Source organism: Scyliorhinus torazame, unplaced genomic scaffold (genome assembly GCF_047496885.1).
Source record: "Scyliorhinus torazame isolate Kashiwa2021f unplaced genomic scaffold, sScyTor2.1 scaffold_241, whole genome shotgun sequence".
In the NCBI taxonomy this organism is placed as follows: domain Eukaryota; kingdom Metazoa; phylum Chordata; class Chondrichthyes; order Carcharhiniformes; family Scyliorhinidae; genus Scyliorhinus; species Scyliorhinus torazame.
The window spans coordinates 173555-192338 of NW_027307968.1; the positions used below are offsets into that span (position 1 = coordinate 173555).

At 55.7% G+C, this 18784-nt stretch overlaps 1 protein-coding gene across 1 annotated transcript in view; it reads left to right on the forward strand.

The window, feature by feature from the left end:
• Nucleotides 1-18784, forward strand: part of LOC140405797 (solute carrier family 22 member 17-like) — a 54297-nt gene that overhangs the window by 8149 nt on the left and 27364 nt on the right. The window contains exons 2-4 of the mRNA XM_072494228.1: nt 248-356; nt 2138-2361; nt 9920-10031. Of these exons, the coding sequence (XP_072350329.1) occupies nt 248-356; nt 2138-2361; nt 9920-10031 (445 nt within the window). The remainder of the gene's footprint in view (nt 1-247; nt 357-2137; nt 2362-9919; nt 10032-18784) is intronic.

An 18784-nucleotide genomic window follows, 5' to 3' on the forward strand; every position in this document is an offset into this window, starting at 1 on the left:
TCTCTCCCTCCCTCTCTCTCTCTCTCCCCTGCTCTCTCTCCCCCCTCTTTCTCTCCCCCTGCTCCCTCTCCCTCCCTCCCTCTGCCCACCCTCTCTCCTCCCTCTCTCTCTCCCCCTTTCTCCCCTCCCTCTCTCTCCTCTCTGCCACCTCTCTCCCCCTTTCCTCGCTCCCCCCTCTCGCCCCCCTCTCTCCCACCCCATGCCTCGCTCCCTGAACTCACCTCTGTTTCCCCTTTGCCCCTGGCAGAGTTGGACCAGGCCCATGCGCCCAACCAAGGCCCCAGCCAGCAGTCCATCTGTAAAGTGCTGAAGAGCCGCAACGTCTGTAAGAATATCATGATCCTGGGCTTCACCACGTGAGTATAGGCCGCAGGGGGGTACCCGCACCGGAGCGGTCCGACGGCGAGAGGGACGGTGAGGGGTTGGGGCGAAACGGGGGAGGGTGTTGGAGAACGAGAGTGTGCACTCCACCGCCTTCTTACCCGCCTCCGAAGGTACGAATTAGGAGCGGGCCGTTTCAGGCCTAGTCAAGCCTGCTCCTCCATTTGAGAAAATCATGGCTGACGCAGGGAGAGAATTAGGCCCCCCGGCCCATCGAGTCTGCGCCGCCACTCAGTCAGACCATCGACTGATCCGACGTGGCAATCCTCAACTCCACTCTCCCCCCCACCCCCCCCCCCCCCCTCCCCTCACTAATCTCTCTTCCCCCTCCCTTATACTCCAACCTTCTTTGAAATAAGGGCCAACTTTCCTTTAGCCTTGCGAAGGCCTTCTCGATGTCCAAATAGAGCTGACCTACTGATTTCCCTCGATCCACTGGTTAAGAATTCCTTGAAAAAACCCGAATCAATTAGCCAGACACCTTTTCCCTCTCATGAAATTGTTACGGGCCAGGGTTTAGAGAACCCCAACGTGTATCATGGAGTTCACCTGACCCACAACGTTTACTAGATGGTGGTATGGGGAGCACACGGCCCACTCTACAGGTGTGGGACAGCAGAAATGGAAACGTATTTTTTTAAAACAAAACAATGTTTATTCTACGAACTCAAGTTAACCTTTTAAAAACATACAGTGAACATCTTAGCAACGATCAATTCAAATACAACCCCCAAAGAATACAACACTAAGTAATCCTTTAAGCTTTCCTTTTTAACATCCATATGACTTAAAAAAAACCTTTAACAGAAGCACATCAGGTTAAAGTCACGACTGAGAACATTTATAATTCTGAATTCACCAAATGATCAAGAGATAGCCTTTTCATGGCAGAGAGATCAACAGTACACCTGCTCTGTCTGGCTTCAGCTCCAACACTGAAAACGAAACCAAAAACACACCCTGCATCAAACAGCCTAAAACGAAAGTAAAAAGCTGACAGACAGCCCACCCACTCTCTGACATCACTGCATTAGTAAACACCAATTTCTAAAAGGTACTCTCACTACACATATTTATATACACGCCCATTTATAAACACCCATTTCTTAAAGGTACATTTCTTAAAGACCCATTTCTTAAAGGTGCACTCCCATGACAAAGCCATGCTGACTCTGCTTGATTCGATTATGATATTCAAAACTCACCGTTACTTCCTTAATAATTGACATGGTGATGGTATTTAATTGCTCCCCCGTATTCCTGAGTATCAATGGGATGTTTGAAGTATTTTCCACTGTAAAGATCTAATTAACTCTGCCGTTTCCTTGTTACCTGGAACTATCATAGTCTATTTGGCCAATATTCACTTTGACCACTCTCTCTCCCTTTTTATGTCGTTAAATAAACCCTCATTATCAGTTTTTACATCCCTCGCTAGTTTGCCATCGTAGTTTACTTTCTCTCACTTGATTATCTTTTTGGTCCTCCTTCGCTGGATTTTGAATTTATCCCAATCTTTTGCCTCCTCCGATGCTTTTCCTTTCAACTTAATACTCTCAACTTCCTCAGGTAACCACGGTTGGTTTATCCCTCTCTTCGAATCTTTCCTCCTTACTGGAGTACGGTCTGTCATGTTATGATCACTACTTCCTAGGGAGGTTGTTTATCCTTATTACCGGATCCAGGGCGGACTGTTCCCGGCTCAGCTTCATGGAAACTATCCCTAATGCTTTCCCCGTTCTCTTTCTCCCGGTAGGTTTATCGGGCACGGCATCCGCCACTGCTACAGAACATTCCGGTACAACGTCCTGGGCACCGAGTCGGGGTTTTACCTCCTGTACCTGCTGTCGGCGGGCACCAGTGGGTTGGCGTGCCTCGCCCTGTGCCTGACGGTCAACCGTTTCGGGCGGAGGGGCATTCTCCTTCTGGGCATGACCCTGACGGGTCTCGCCTCTCTCATCCTGCTGGGGCTGACCAGGTGTAAGTATCTCCCCACGCGTTCTCCTTCTGCGGTTGTGCAGGGGGGAAGGAGGGAGCGTGGGGCGGAGTGTGAGTGTGGGGGGGGGGGTGGCTTCTCGTTGCCCCTCCCCCCCGCCCCGATCAGTCCACATTGTCCCTCCCCGTCACCCCCACCTCGCTAACTCCATCAGTCCCTTCATCGACCATCCAGACATCGGGCGGGTCCAACCGATCCATTTCCCCCCATTCCCATCGCTCCATCATTGGTGGCCGGGCCTTCAGCTGCCTGGGGGAGGGCCGGAGCTCTGGAATTCCTGCCCTGAACCTCTCCCCGCCCACACCCACTCTTTCTCTCTCTCTCTCTCTGTCTCTGTCTCTCTCTCTCTCTCTCTCATTCTCTGTTGTCGCTCACTCTGTTGCTCTCTCTGTCTGTCTCTCTGCCTCTCTCTCTGTCTCTCTCTTTCTCTGTCAGTCTCTCTCTCTCTTTGTCTCTCTCTCTCTCTCTGACCCCCCTCTCTCTCTGTCTCCCTCTCTCTCTGACCCACTGTGCCTCCCTCTCCATGTCTCTCTCTCCCTCTCTGTGTCTCTCTCCCTCTCCCTGTCTCTCCCTCTCCGTCTCTCTTTGAGTGGGTCAGTTTCAGTCTCTCTCTCTCTCTGCCTCTCTCTCTCTCTCTCTGTCTCTCTCTCTGTCTCTCTCTGCCTCTCTCTCTATGTCTCTCTGTCGCTCTCTCTGTCCGTCTCTCTCTCTCTGTCTCTCTCTTTGTCAGTCTCTCTCTCTCTTTGCCTCTCTGTCTGTCTCTGTGTCTCTCTGCCTCTCTCTCTGTCTCTCTCTTTCTCTGTCAGTCTCCCTCTCTCTTTGTCTCTCTCTCTGTCCCCCTCTCTCTCTGTCTCTGTCTCTCTGACCCACTCTGCCCCCCTCTCCGTGTCTCTCTCCCTGTCTGTGTCTCTCTCCCTGTCTGTGTGTCTCTCTCTCTCCCTCTCTGTCTCTCTCTCTGAGTGGGTCAGTCTCAGTCTCCCTCTCTCTCTCTCTGTCGCTGTCTCTCTCTCTCTGACTCGTTCTTTGTGTCTCTCATCTCTTGTCGTGGAAATTATAATAAAGACAAATTCTTCGAGGTTCGATTTCAGGAAATATATTTGACACAAATATTTGCGGAGAGGGGACTGGCCTGGCGGCATAGTCATTCCACAGCATTCTGAGTTATACACTTGAAAACTGTGGTGATATACATCACTGTAAGTACACAAAGGGTTAATGTACATACACTACACCTAGCTAGACACTAGAGGGAGCACCAGAGACATGACACACAGACAGTCAACCCAATAGGTCAATAAGATAGGACACGACCAATGGGCAGTCACGATACACACAGAGGTGACACTACCACCCATATAAAAGGACACATCACACATGCTCAGTCTCTTTCCAGTGGAGACACTCAGTGAGTACAGACACAGGGTTGATTGAACATCACACCCACCACGTGGATTGTAGCAGACTGGTTAGTCAGTCTGAGTAGCTCTCGAAGGATTAACAGTAGTGTTGAATCCAAGTAGGAGAATTGATAATAGTTTAGTAAAGGTGTTAAAGAAGCAGCTTATGCTACATCAAGAGCATAACAAAACAAAAACCATTATATTTATCGTGTGAAATAAACAAGTTTGAAGAGAGAAACCTTGGGAACATATGCAAGAGAAAATATAAATATTTAGCCCTGGGTTTAAAAACAATTTGAGTACTCACTTTGTTGCCCTTCGGACAAACAACTTGTTATCATAATAAGGCCAAGTCTATAATATTGAGCAGTGTTTTGTTTACATTACCTGACCTACTTATTTACGTACAAAAGCAGTGTTAAACTCTAGCCAAGCATTTCCAGCATGATTTAGCAAGTGCCTTATAAAATATAGCCACGCAGCGAGATAAAATTAATACCCTTAAGCGGACAATCAATCCACACACTTACATCTCCGTCTCTCTTTCTTTCTCCCTCTCTTTCTCTGTCTCTCTCTCTCTCTCTCTCGCTCTCTGTCTCTCTCTCTCTGTCTCTCTCTGTCTCTCTCTCTCTCTCTCTCTGTCTCTCTCTCTGTCGCTCTCTCTCTGTCCCTTTCTGTCTCTCTCTGTATCTCTCTCACTGTCTCTCTCACTCTCTCTGTCTCTCTCTCTATCACTCCCCTCTTTTTCCTCGTCTCACTCCCTCTGAACCACACTCTCTCTGTCCCCCTTTTAAACTCTCCCTCTGTTCCTCTCCCTCTGTCCCTCTCTCTCTCTCTCTCTGTTTCCCTCCCTCCCTGTGTCTCTCTCCCTCTCCCTGTCTCTCTCTCTCTGAATGGGTAAGTAAAAATCTCTCTCTCTCTCTGTCGCCCGTCTGTCTCTCTTACTCGCTCTCTCTGTCTCTCTTTATCTCTCTCCGTCTCCCCCTCTCTCTCACTCTCCGTCTACCTTTCTCTTTCTCTCTCTTTGTCTCCCTCTCTCTCTCCATCTCCCCCTCTCTCTCCATCTACCTTTCTCTCTCTCTGTCGCCGTCTGTCTCTCTGTCACTCTTTACCTCTCTCTCTCTCTCTCTCTCCGTCTCCCTCTCTCTCTCTCTCTCTCTCTCTCCCTCTCTCTCTCTCTTTCTCTCTCACCCTCTATATCACTATGACTGGCTCCTTTAAGATGCTCCTTAAAACCTCAGAACAAACTTTTGTTCACGTTTCGTGTCTCAGGGTCACATTGTCAAGTGGGAATTCCTGTGAAACACCTGCTGATGTGTCAGAGTGAATCAGTGTCACATAAATGCAGAGATTTAGTGTCGGGGGAACTTTACTCTGTATCTAACCCCGTGCTGTACCTGTCCTGGGAGTGTTTGATGGGGACAGTGTAGAGGGAGCTTTACTCTGTATCTAACCCCGTGCTGTACCTGTCCTGGGAGTGTTTGATGGGGACAGTGTAGAGGGAGCTTTACTTTGTATCTAACCCCGTGCGATCCCTGTCCTGGGAGTGTTTGATGGGGACAGTGTAGAGGGAGGTTTACTCTGTATCAAACCCCGTGCTGTACCTGTCCTGGGAGTGTTTGATGGAGACAGTGTAGAGGGAGCTTTACTCTGTATCTAACCCCGTGCTGTACCTGTCCTGGGAGTGTTTGATGGAGACAGTGTAGAGGGAGCTTTACTCTGTATCTAACTCCGTGCTGTACCTGTCCTGGGAGTGTTTGATGGGGACAGTGTAGAGGGAGCTTTACTCTGTATCTAACCCCGTGCTGTACCTGTCCTGGGAGTGTTTGATGGGGACAGTGTAGAGGGAGCTTTACTCTGTATCTAACCCCGTGCTGTACCTGTCCTGGGAGTGTTTGATGGAGACAGTGTAGAGGGAGCTTTATTCTGTATCTAACCCCGTGCTGTATCTGTCCTCGGAGTGTTTGATGGGGACAGTGCAGAGGGAGCTTTACTCTGTATCTAACCCCGTGCTGTACCTGTCCTGGGAGTGTTTGATGGGGACAGTGTAGAGGGAGCTTTACTCTGTATCTAACTCCATGCTGTACCTGTCCTGGGAGTGTTTGATGGGGACAGTGTAGATGGAACTTTACTCTGTATCTAACCCCATGCTGTACCTGTCCTGGGAGTGTTTGATGGGGACAGTGTAGAGGGAGCTTTACTCTGTACCTAACCCCGTGCTGTACCTGTCCTGGGAGTGTTTGATGGGGACAGTGCAGAGGGAGCTTTACTCTGTATATAACCCCGTGCTGTACCTGTCCTGGGAGTGTTTGATGGGGACAGTGTAGAGGGAGCTTTACTCTGTATCTAACCCCGTGCTGTACCTGTCCTGGGAGTGTTTGATGGGGATAGTGTAGAGGGAGCTTTACTCTGTATCTAACCCCGTGCTGTACCTGTCCTGGGAGTGTTTGATGGAGGCAGTGTAGAGGGAGCTTTACTCTGTATCTAACCCCGTGCTGTATCTGTCCTCGGAGTGTTTGATGGGGACAGTGTAGAGGGAGCTTTACTCTGTATCTAACCCCGTGCTGTACCTGTCCTGGGAGTGTTTGATGGGGACAGTGTAGAGGGAGCTTTACTCTGTATCTAACTCCGTGCTGTACCTGTCCTGGGAGTGTTTGATGGGGACAGTGTAGAGGGAGCTTTACTCTGTACCTAACCCCGTGCTGTACCTGTCCTGGGAGTGTTTGATGGGGACAGTGCAGAGGGAGCTTTACTCTGTATATAACCCCGTGCTGTACCTGTCCTGGGAGTGTTTGATGGGGACAGTGTAGAGGGAGCTTTACTCTGTATCTAACCCCGTGCTGTACCTGTCCTGGGAGTGTTTGATGGGGACAGTGGAGAGGGAGCTTTACTCTGTATCTAACCCCGTGCTGTACCTGTCCTGGGAGTGTTTGATGGGGACAGTGCAGAGGGAGCTTTACTCTGTGTCTAACCCCGTGCTGTACCTGTCCTGGGAGTGCTTGATGGGTACAGTGCAGAGGGAGCTTTACTCTGTATATAACCCCGTGCTGTACCTGTCCTGGGAGTGTTTGATGGGGACAGTGTCGAGGGAGCTTTACTCTGTATCTAACCCCGTGCTGTACCTGTCCTGGGAGTGTTTGATGGGGACAGTGTAGAGGGAGCTTTACTCTGTACCTAACCCCGTGCTGTACCTGTCCTGGGAGTGTTTGATGGGGACAGTGCAGAGGGAGCTTTACTCTGTATATAACCCCGTGCTGTACCTGTCCTGGGAGTGTTTGATGGGGACAGTGTAGAGGGAGCTTTACTCTGTATCTAACCCCGTGCTGTACCTGTCCTGGGAGTGTTTGATGGGGACAGTGCAGAGGGAGCTTTACTCTGTATCTAACCCCGTGCTGTACCTGTCCTGGGAGTGTTTGATGGGGACAGTGCAGAGGGAGCTTTACTCTGTGTCTAACCCCGTGCTGTACCTGTCCTGGGAGTGTTTGATGGGGACAGTGTAGAGGGAGCTTTACTCTGTATCTATATCCGTGCTGTACCTGTCCTGGGAGTGTTTGATGGGGACAGTGTAGAGGGAACTTTACTCTGTATCTAACCCCGTGCTGTACCTGTCCTGGGAGTGTTTGATGGGGACAGTGTAGAGGGAGCTTTACTCTGTACCTAACCCCGTGCTGTACCTGTCCTGGGAGTGTTTGATGGGGACAGTGTAGAGGGAGCTTTACTCTGTATCTAACTCCGTGCTGTACCTGCCCTGGGAGTGTTTGATGGGGACAGTGTAGAGGGAACTTTACTCTGTATCTAACCCCATGCTGTACCTGTCCTGGGAGTGTTTGATGGGGACAGTGTAGAGGGAGCTTTACTCTGTATCTAACCCCGTGCTGTACCTGTCCTGGGAGTGTTTGATGGGGACAGTGTCGAGGGAGCTTTACTCTGTATCTAACCCCGTGCTGTACCTGTCCTGGGAGTGTTTGATGGGGACAGTGTAGAGGGAGCTTTACTCTGTACCTAACCCCGTGCTGTACCTGTCATGGGAGTGTTTGATGGGGGCAGTGCAGAGGGAGCTTTACTCTGTATATAACCCCGTGCTGTACCTGTCCTGGGAGTGTTTGATGGGGACAGTGTAGAGGGAGCTTTACTCTGTATCTAACCCCGTGCTGTACCTGTCCTGGGAGTGTTTGATGGGGACAGTGCAGAGGGAGCTTTACTCTGTATCTAACCCCGTGCTGTACCTGTCCTGGGAGTGTTTGATGGGGACAATGCAGAGGGAGCTTTACTCTGTGTCTAACCCCGTGCTGTACCTGTCCTGGGAGTGTTTGATGGGGACAGTGCAGAGGGAGCTTTACTCTGTATCTAACCCCGTGCTGTACCTGTCCTGGGAGTGGTTGATGGGGACAGTGCAGAGGGAGCTTTACTCTGTATCTAACCCCGTGCTGTACCTGTCCTGGGAGTGTTTGATGAGGACAGTGTAGAGGGAGCTTTACTCTGTATCTAACCCCATGCTGTACCTGTCCTGGGAGTGTTTGATGGGGACAGTGTAGAGGGAGCTTTACTCTGTATCTATATCCGTGCTGTACCTGTCCTGGGAGTGTTTGATGGGGACAGTGTAGAGGGAGCTTTACTCTGTATCTATATCCGTGCTGTACCTGTCCTGGGAGTGTTTGATGGGGACAGTGTAGAGGGAGCTTTACTCTGTATCTAACCCCGTGCTGTACCTGTCCTGGGAGTGTTTGATGGGGACAGTGCAGAGGGAGCTTTACTCTGTATCTAACCCCGTGCTGTACCTGTCCTGGGAGTGGTTGATGGGGACAGTGCAGAGGGAGCTTTACTCTGTATCTAACCCCGTGCTGTACCTGTCCTGGGAGTGTTTGATGGGGACAGTGTAGAGGGAGCTTTACTCTGTATCTAACCCCGTGCTGTACCTGTCCTGGGAGTGTTTGATGGGGACAGTGCAGAGGGAGCTTTACTCTGTATCTAGCCCTGTGCTGTACCTGTCCTGGGAGTGTTTGATGGTGACAGTGTAGAGGGAGCTTTACTCTGTATCTAACCCCGTGCTGTACCTGTCCTGGGAGTGTTTGATGGGGACAGTGTAGAGGGAGCTTTACTCTGTATCTAACCCCGTGCTGTACCTGTCCTGGGAGTGTTTGATGGGGACAGTGTAGAGGGAGCTTTACTCTGTATCTAATCCCGTGCTGTACCTGTCCTGGGAGTGTTTGATAGGGACAGTGTAGAGAGAGCTTTACTCTGTATCTAACCCCGTGCTGTACCTGTCCTGGGAGTGTTTGACGGGGACAGTGTAGAGGGAGCTTTACTCTGTATCTAACCCCGTGTTGTACCTGTCCTGGGAGTGTTTGAGAGGGACAGTGTAGAGGGAGCTTTACTCTGTATCTAACCCCGTGCTGTACCTGTCCTGGGAGTGTTTGATGGGGACAGTGTAGAGGGAGCTTTACTCTGTATCTAATCCCGTGCTGTACCTGTCCCGGGAGTGTTTGATGGGGACAGTGTAGAGGGAGCTTTACTCTGTATCTAACCCCGTGCTGTACCTGTCCTGGGAGTGTTTGATGGGGACAGTGTAGAGGGAGCTTTACTCTGCATCTAACCCCGTGCTGTACCTGTCCTGGGAGTGTTTGATGGGGACAGTGTAGAGGGAGCTTTACTCTGTATCTAACCCCGTGCTGTACCTGTCCCGGGAGTGTTTGATGGGGACAGTGTAGAGGGAGCTTTACTCTGTATCTAATCCCGTGCTGTACCTGTCCCGGGAGTGTTTGATGGGGACAGTGTAGAGGGAGCTTTACTCTGTATCTAACCCCGTGCTGTACCTGTCCTGGGAGTGTTTGATGGGGACAGTGTAGGGGGAGCTTTACTCTGCATCTAATCCCGTGCTGTACCTGTCCTGGGAGTGTTTGATGGGGACAGTCATGAGGGTTCCCAGACAGAGTAGACAGTGAGATACCGAGAGAGGGAGGGCGTGCCAGGAAGGGGAGGAGGCAAGGCTTGTCAATAACGAGAAGGATCGGCGAACGACGTGACAGAAAGTCTTTGCTCCCGGCGGGAGCGCTGTGAAGAATTGTGCGATGGTGTCCGACGCAGCTGGTTTCATCGTCTCTCTCTCTCTCTCTCTCCCTCCAACTGCCCCCTTCCCGTCCAGATCTGAATGATGCCGCCATTATGACGTTCTCTATCCTGGGGATGTTCTCCTCAGACGCCGTGGCGATTCTCAGCGTCTTCTTCTCCGCTGAGGTCATCCCGACGGTGATCAGGTGAGACTCGCGCCGCCGCCTGCGATCCAGGTAACCGCTCTGATCGGGAGCCACCGCGGGCTCTGGGAGAGGCCCTCGGACAGGCTCCGGGTCGGACGGGCACGCCACGCACCTCTGCGTATTCTCGGTGCGCTGACCCAAGGTCACAACCAAATTCGGAGGAGCGCACTGTCAGAGGGTCAGTACTGAGGGAGTGCCGCACCGTCAGAGGGTCAGTACTGAGGGAGCACCGCACTGTCAGAGGGTCAGTACTGAGGGAGTGCCGCACTGTCAGAGGGTCAGTACTGAGGGAGTGCTGCACTGTCAGAGGGTCAGTACTGAGGGAGTGCCGCACTGTCAGAGGGTCACTACTGAGGGAGCGCCGCACCGTCAGAGGGTCAGTACTGAGGGAGTGCTGCACTGTCAGTGGGTCAGTACTGAGGGAGTGCCGCACCGTCAGAGGGTCAGTACTGAGGGAGTGCCGCACTGTCAGAGGGTCAGTACTGAGGGAGTGCAGCACTGTCAGAGGGTCAGTACTGAGGGAGTGCTGCACTGTCAGAGGGTCAGTACTGAGGGAGCGCTGCACTGTCAGAGGGTCTGTACTGAGGGAGCACCGCACTGTCACAGGGTCAGTACTGAGGGAGTGCTGCACTGTCAGTGGGTCAGTACTGAGGGAGTGCCGCACCGTCAGAGGGTCAGTACTGAGGGAGCGCCGCACTGTCAGAGGGTCTGTACTGAGGGAGCACCGTACTGTCAGAGGGTCAGTACTGAGGGAGTGCTGCACTGTCAGTGGGTCAGTACTGAGGGAGTGCCGCACTGTCAGAGGGTCAGTACTGAGGGAGCGCCGCACCGTCAGAGGGTCAGTACTGAGGGAGTGCTGCACTGTCAGAGGGTCAGTACTGAGGGAGTGCCGCACTGTCAGAGGGTCAGTACTGAGGGAGTGCTGCACTGTCAGAGGGTCAGTACTGAGGGAGTGCTGCACTGTCAGAGGGTCAGTACTGAGGGAGCGCAGCACTGTCAGAGGGTCAGTACTGAGGGAGTGCCGCACTGACAGAGGGTCAGTACTGAGGGAGTGCCGCACTGTCGGAGGGTCAGTACTGAGGGAGTGCCGCACTGTCAGAGGGTCAGTACTGAGGGAGTGCCGCACTGTCGGAGGGTCAGTACTGAGGGAGTGCCGCACTGTCGGAGGGTCAGTACTGAGGGAGTGCCGGACTGTCAGAGGGTCTGTACTGAGGGAGTGTCGCACTGTCAGAGGGTCAGTACTGAGGGAGTGCCGCACTGTCGGAGGGTCAGTACTGAGGGAGTGCCGCATTATCAGGGGGTCAGTACTGAGGGAGTGCCGCACTGTCAGAGGGTCAGTACTGACGGAGTGCCGCACTGTCAGGGGGTCAGTACTGAGGGAGTGCCGCACTGTCAGAGGGTCAGTACTGACGGAGTGCAGCACTGTCAGAGGGTCAGTACTGAGGGAGTGCCGCACTGTCAGAGGGTCAGTACTGAGGGAGCGCCGCACTGCCAGAGGGTCAGTACTGAGGGAGTGCCGCACTGTCAGAGGGTCAGTGCTCAGGGAGCGCTGCACTGCCAGAGGGTCAGTGCTGAAGGAGCGCCGCACTTTCTGAGGGTCAGTACTGAGGGAGTGCCGCACTGTCAGAGGGTCAGTGCTGAGGGAGCGCCGCACTGCCAGAGGGTCAGTACTGAGGGATTGCCGCACTGTCAGAGGGTCAGTGCTGAGGGAGTGCCGCACTGTCAGAGGGTCAGTACTGAGGGAGCGCCGCACTGTCAGAGGGTCAGTACTGAGGGAGTGCTGCACTTTCAGAGGGTCAGTGCTGAGGGAGTGCCGCACTGTCAGAGGGTCAGTACTGAGGGAGCGCCGCACTGTCAGAGGGTCAGTACTGAGGGAGTGCTGCACTTTCAGAGGGTCAGTGCTGAGGGAGTGCTGCACTGTCAGAGGGTCAGTACTGAGGGAGCGCCGCACTGCCAGAGGGTCAGTATTGAGGGAGTGCCGCACTGTCAGAGCGTCAGTGCTGAGGGAGTGCTGCACTGTCAGAGGGTCAGTACTGAGGGAGTGCCGCACTGTCAGAGGGTCAGTACTGAGGGAGTGCTGCACTGTCAGAGAGTCAGTGCTGAGGGAGCGCCGCACTGCCAGAGGGTCAGTATTGAGGGAGTGCCGCACTGTCAGAGGGTCAGTACTGAGTGAGCGCCGCACTGTCAGAGGGTCAGTGCTGAGGGAGTGCTAAACTGTCAGAGGGTCAGTGCTGAGGGAGTGCCGCACAGCCAGAGGGTCAGTATTGAGGGAGTGCCGCACTGTCAGAGGGTCAGTACTGAGGGAGTGCTGCACTGTAAGAGGGTCAGTGCTGAAGGAGCGCCGCACTTTCTGAGGGTCAGTACTGAGGGAGTGCCGCACTGTCAGAGGGTCAGTACTGAGGGAGCGCCGCACTGCCAGAGGGTCAGTACTGAGGGAGTGCCGCACTGTCAGAGGGTCAGTGCTGAGGGAGCGCCGCACTGCCAGAGGGTCAGTACTGAGGGAGTGCCGCACTGTCAGAGGGTCAGTGCTGAGGGAGTGCCGCACTGTCAGAGGGTCAGTACTGAGGGAGCGCCGCACTGTCAGAGGGTCAGTACTGAGGGAGTGCTGCACTTTCAGAGGGTCAGTGCTGAGGGAGTGTAGCACTGTCAGAGGGTCAGTACTGAGGGAGTGCCGCACTGTCAGAGGGTCAGTACTGAGGGAGTGCCGCACTGTCAGAGGGTCAGTACTGAGGGAGCGCCGCACTGTCAGAGGGTCAGTGCTGAGGGAGTGCCGCACTGTCAGAGGGTCAGTACTGAGTGAGTGCCGCACTGTCAGAGGGTCAGTACTGAGGGAGTGCTGCACTTTCAGAGGGTCAGTGCTGAGGGAGTGCTGCACTGTCAGAGGGTCAGTACTGAGGGAGCGCCGCACTGTCAGAGGGTCAGTGCTGAGGGGGTGCTGAACTGTCAGAGGGTCAGTACTGAGGGAGCGCCGCACTGTCAGAGGGTCAGTACTGAGGGAGCGCCGCACTGTCAGAGGGTCAGTACTGAGGGAGTGCCGCACTATCAGAGGGACAGTGCTGAGGGAGCGCCGCACTTTCAGAGGGTCAGTACTGAGGGAGTGCCGCACTGTCAGAGGGTCAGTACTGAGGGAGCGCCGCGCTGTCAGAGGGTCAGTACTGAGGGAGTGCCGCACTGTCAGAGGGTCAGTACTGAGGGAGCGCCGCACTGTCTGAGGGTCAGTACTGAGGGAGCGCCCCACTGTCAGAGGGTCAGTACTGAGGGAGCGCCGCACTGTCTGAGGGTCAGTACTGAGGGAGTGCCGCACTGTCAGAGGGTCAGTGCTCAGGGAGCGCCGCACTGTCAGAGGGTCAGTACTGAGGGAGCGCCGCACTGTCAGAGGGTCAGTACTGAGGGAGCGCCGCACTGTCAGAGGGTCAGTACTGAGGGAGTGCCGCATTGTCAGAGGGTCAGTACTGAGGGAGCGCTGCACTGTCAGAGGGTCAGTACTGAGGGAGCGCCGCACTGTCAGAGGGTCAGTACTGAGGGAGTGCCGCACTGTCAGAGGGTCAGTCCTGAGGGAGTGCCGCACTGTCAGGGTGTCAGTACTGAGGGAGTGCTGCACTGTCAGAGGGTCTGTGCTGAGGGAGCGCCGCACTGTCAGAGGGTCAGTACTGAGGGAGCGCCGCACTGTCAGAGGGTCAGTACTGAGGGAGTGCCGCACTGTCAGAGGGTCAGTCCTGAGGGAGTGCCGCACTGTCAGGGTGTCAGTGCTGAGGGAGTGCTGCACTGTCAGAGGGTATGTGCTGAGGGAGTGCCGCACTGTCAGAGGGTCAGTACTGAGGGAGCGCCGCACTGTCATAGGGTCAGTACTGAGGGAGTGCCGCACTGTCAGTGGGTCAGTACTGAGGGAGTGCCGCACTGTCAGAGAGTCAGTACTGAGGGAGCGCCGCACTGTCAGAGGGTCAGTACTGAGGGAGTGCCGCACTGTCAGAGGGTCAGTACTGAGGGAGTGCCGCGCTGTCAGAGGGTCAGTACTGAGGGAGCGACTCGCTGTCAGAGGGTCAGTACTGAGGGAGTGCTGCACTGTCAGAGGGTCAGTACTGAGGGAGTGCTGCACTGTCAGAGGGTCAGTACTGAGGGAGTGCCGCACCGTCAGAGGGTCAGTACTGAGGGAGCGCCGCACTGTCAGAGGGTCTGTACTGAGGGAGCACCGCACTGTCAGAGGGTCTGTACTGAGGGAGTGCTGCACTGTCAGTGGGTCAGTACTGAGGGAGTGCTGCACTGTCAGTGGGTCAGTACTGAGGGAGTGCCGCACCGTCAGAGGGTCAGTACTGAGGGAGCGCCGCACTGTCAGAGGGTCTGTACTGAGGGAGCACCGCACTGTCAGAGGGTCAGTACTGAGGGAGTGCTGCACTGTCAGTGGGTCAGTACTGAGGGAGTGCCGCACTGTCAGAGGGTCAGTACTGAGGGAGCGCCGCACCGTCAGAGGGTCAGTACTGAGGGAGTGCTGCACTGTCAGAGGGTCAGTACTGAGGGAGTGCCGCACTGTCAGAGGGTCAGTACTGAGGGAGTGCTGCACTGTCAGAGGGTCAGTACTGAGGGAGTGCTGCACTGTTAGAGGGTCAGTACTGAGGGAGCGCAGCACTGTCAGAGGGTCAGTACTGAGGGAGTGCCGCACTGACAGAGGGTCAGTACTGAGGGAGTGCCGCACTGTCGGAGGGTCAGTACTGAGGGAGTGCCGCACTGTCAGAGGGTCAGTACTGAGGGAGTGCCGCACTGTCGGAGGGTCAGTACTGAGGGAGTGCCGCACTGTCGGAGGGTCAGTACTGAGGGAGTGCCGCACTGTCAGAGGGTCTGTACTGAGGGAGTGTCGCACTGTCAGAGGGTCAGTACTGAGGGAGTGCCGCACTGTCGGAGGGTCAGTACTGAGGGAGTGCCGCATTATCAGGGGGTCAGTACTGAGGGAGTGCCGCACTGTCAGAGGGTCAGTACTGACGGAGTGCCGCACTGTCAGGGGGTCAGTACTGAGGGAGTGCCGCACTGTCAGAGGGTCAGTACTGACGGAGTGCAGCACTGTCAGAGGGTCAGTACTGAGGGAGTGCCGCACTGTCAGAGGGTCAGTACTGAGGGAGCGCCGCACTGCCAGAGGGTCAGTACTGAGGGAGTGCCGCACTGTCAGAGGGTCAGTGCTCAGGGAGCGCCGCACTGCCAGAGGGTCAGTACTGAGGGAGTGCCGCACTGTCGGAGGGTCAGTACTGAGGGAGTGCCGCATTGTCAGGGGGTCAGTACTGAGGGAGTGTCGCACTGTCAGAGGGTCAGTACTGAGGGAGTGCCGCACTGTCAGGGGGTCAGTACTGAGGGAGTGCCGCACTGCCAGAGGGTCAGTACTGAGGGAGTGCCGCACTGTCGGAGGGTCAGTACTGAGGGAGTGCCGCACTGTCAGAGGGTCAGTACTGAGGGAGTGCCGCACTGTCAGAGGGTCAGTACTGAGGGAGTGCCGCACTGTCAGAGGGTCAGTACTGAGGGAGTGCCGCACTGTCAGAGGGTCAGTACTGAGGGAGTGCCGCACTGTCAGAGGGTCAGTACTGAGGGAGTGCTGCACTGTCAGAGGGTCAGTACTGAGGGAGTGCCGCACTGTCAGAGGGTCAGTACTGAGGGAGTGCCGCACTGTCAGAGGGTCAGTACTGAGGGAGTGCCGCACTGTCAGAGGGTCAGTACTGAGGGAGTGCCGCACTGTCAGAGGGTCAGTACTGAGGGAGTGCCGCACTGTCAGAGGGTCAGTACTGAGGGAGTGCCGCACTGTCAGAGGGTCAGTACTGAGGGAGTGCCGCACTGTCAGAGGGTCAGGACTGAGGCAGCGCTGCACTGTCAGAGGGTTAATACTGAGGGAGTGCCGCACTTTCAGATGGTCAGTACTGAGGGAGCGCCGCACTGTCAGAGGGTCAGTACTGAGGGAGCGCGGCACTGTCAGAGGGTCAGTACTGAGGGAGCGCCGCACTGTCAGAGCGTCAGTGCTGAGGGAGCGCCGCACTGTCAGAGGGTCAGTCCTGAGGGAGTGCCGCACTGTCAGAGGGTCAGTACTGAGGGAGTGCCGCACTGTCAGAGGGTCAGTACTGAGGGAGCGCCGCACTGTCAGAGGGTCAGTACTGAGGGAGCGCCGCACTGTCAGAGGGTCAGTACTGAGGGAGTGCCGCACTGTCAGAGCGTCAGTGCTGAGGGAGTGCTGCACTGTCAGAGGGTCAGTACTGTGGGAGTGCCGCACTGTCAGAGGGTCAGTATTGAGGGAGTGCCGCACTGTCAGAGCGTCAGTGCTGAGGGAGTGCTGCACTGTCAGAGGGTCAGTACTGAGGGAGTGCCGCACTGTCAGAGGGTCAGTACTGAGGGAGTGCTGCACTGTCAGAGAGTCAGTGCTGAGGGAGCGCCGCACTGCCAGAGGGTCAGTATTGAGGGAGTGCCGCACTGTCAGAGGGTCAGTACTGAGTGAGCGCCGCACTGTCAGAGGGTCAGTACTGAGGGAGTGCCGCACTGTCAGAGGGTCAGTACTGAGGGAGCGCCGCGCTGTCAGAGGGTCAGTACTGAGGGAGCGCCGCACTGTCTGAGGGTCAGTACTGAGGGAGTGCCGCACTGTCAGAGGGTCAGTGCTCAGGGAGCGCCGCACTGTCAGAGGGTCAGTACTGAGGGAGCGCCGCACTGTCAGAGGGTCAGTACTGAGGGAGCGCCGCACTGTCAGAGGGTCAGTACTGAGGGAGTGCCGCACTATCAGAGGGACAGTGCTGAGGGAGCGCCGCACTTTCAGAGGGTCAGTACTGAGGGAGTGCCGCACTGTCAGAGGGTCAGTACTGAGGGAGCGCCGCGCTGTCAGAGGGTCAGTACTGAGGGAGTGCCGCACTGTCAGAGGGTCAGTACTGAGGGAGCGCCGCACTGTCTGAGGGTCAGTACTGAGGGAGCGCCCCACTGTCAGAGGGTCAGTACTGAGGGAGCGCCGCACTGTCTGAGGGTCAGTACTGAGGGAGTGCCGCACTGTCAGAGGGTCAGTGCTCAGGGAGCGCCGCACTGTCAGAGGGTCAGTACTGAGGGAGCGCCGCACTGTCAGAGGGTCAGTACTGAGGGAGCGCCGCACTGTCAGAGGGTCAGTACTGAGGGAGTGCCGCATTGTCAGAGGGTCAGTACTGAGGGAGCGCTGCACTGTCAGAGGATCAGTACTGAGGGAGCGCCGCACTGTCAGAGGGTCAGTACTGAGGGAGTGCCGCACTGTCAGAGGGTCAGCCCTGAGGGAGTGCCGCACTGTCAGGGTGTCAGTACTGAGGGAGTGCTGCACTGTCAGAGGGTCTGTGCTGAGGGAGCGCCGCACTGTCAGAGGGTCAGTACTGAGGGAGCGCCGCACTGTCAGAGGGTCAGTACTGAGGGAGTGCCGCACTGTCAGAGGGTCAGTCCTGAGGGAGTGCCGCACTGTCAGGGTGTCAGTACTGAGGGAGTGCTGCACTGTCAGAGGGTATGTGCTGAGGGAGTGCCGCACTGTCAGAGGGTCAGTACTGAGGGAGCGCCGCACTGTCATAGGGTCAGTACTGAGGGAGTGCCGCACTGTCAGTGGGTCAGTACTGAGGGAGTGCCGCACTGTCAGAGAGTCAGTACTGAGGGAGCGCCGCACTGTCAGAGGGTCAGTACTGAGGGAGTGCCGCACTGTCAGAGAGTCAGTACTCAGGGAGTGCCGCACTGTCAGAGGGTCAGTACTGAGGGAGCGACTCGCTGTCAGAGGGTCAGTACTGAGTGAGCGCCGCACTGTCAGAGGGTCAGTGCTGAGGGAGTGCTAAACTGTCAGAGGGTCAGTGCTGAGGGAGTGCCGCACAGCCAGAGGGTCAGTATTGAGGGAGTGCCGCACTGTCAGAGGGTCAGTACTGAGGGAGTGCTGCACTGTAAGAGGGTCAGTGCTGAAGGAGCGCCGCACTTTCTGAGGGTCAGTACTGAGGGAGTGCCGCACTGTCAGAGGGTCAGTACTGAGGGAGCGCCGCACTGCCAGAGGGTCAGTACTGAGGGAGTGCCGCACTGTCAGAGGGTCAGTGCTGAGGGAGCGCCGCACTGCCAGAGGGTCAGTACTGAGGGAGTGCCGCACTGTCAGAGGGTCAGTGCTGAGGGAGTGCCGCACTGTCAGAGGGTCAGTACTGAGGGAGCGCCGCACTGTCAGAGGGTCAGTACTGAGGGAGTGCTGCACTTTCAGAGGGTCAGTGCTGAGGGAGTGTAGCACTGTCAGAGGGTCAGTACTGAGGGAGTGCCGCACTGTCAGAGGGTCAGTACTGAGGGAGTGCCGCACTGTCAGAGGGTCAGTACTGAGGGAGCGCCGCACTGTCAGAGGGTCAGTACTGAGGGAGTGCTGCACTTTCAGAGGGTCAGTGCTGAGGGAGTGCTGCACTGTCAGAGGGTCAGTACTGAGGGAGCGCCGCACTGTCAGAGGGTCAGTGCTGAGGGGGTGCTGAACTGTCAGAGGGTCAGTACTGAGGGAGCGCCGCACTGTCAGAGGGTCAGTACTGAGGGAGCGCCGCACTGTCAGAGGGTCAGTACTGAGGGAGTGCCGCACTATCAGAGGGACAGTGCTGAGGGAGCGCCGCACTTTCAGAGGGTCAGTACTGAGGGAGTGCCGCACTGTCAGAGGGTCAGTACTGAGGGAGCGCCGCGCTGTCAGAGGGTCAGTACTGAGGGAGTGCCGCACTGTCAGAGGGTCAGTACTGAGGGAGCGCCGCACTGTCTGAGGGTCAGTACTGAGGGAGCGCCCCACTGTC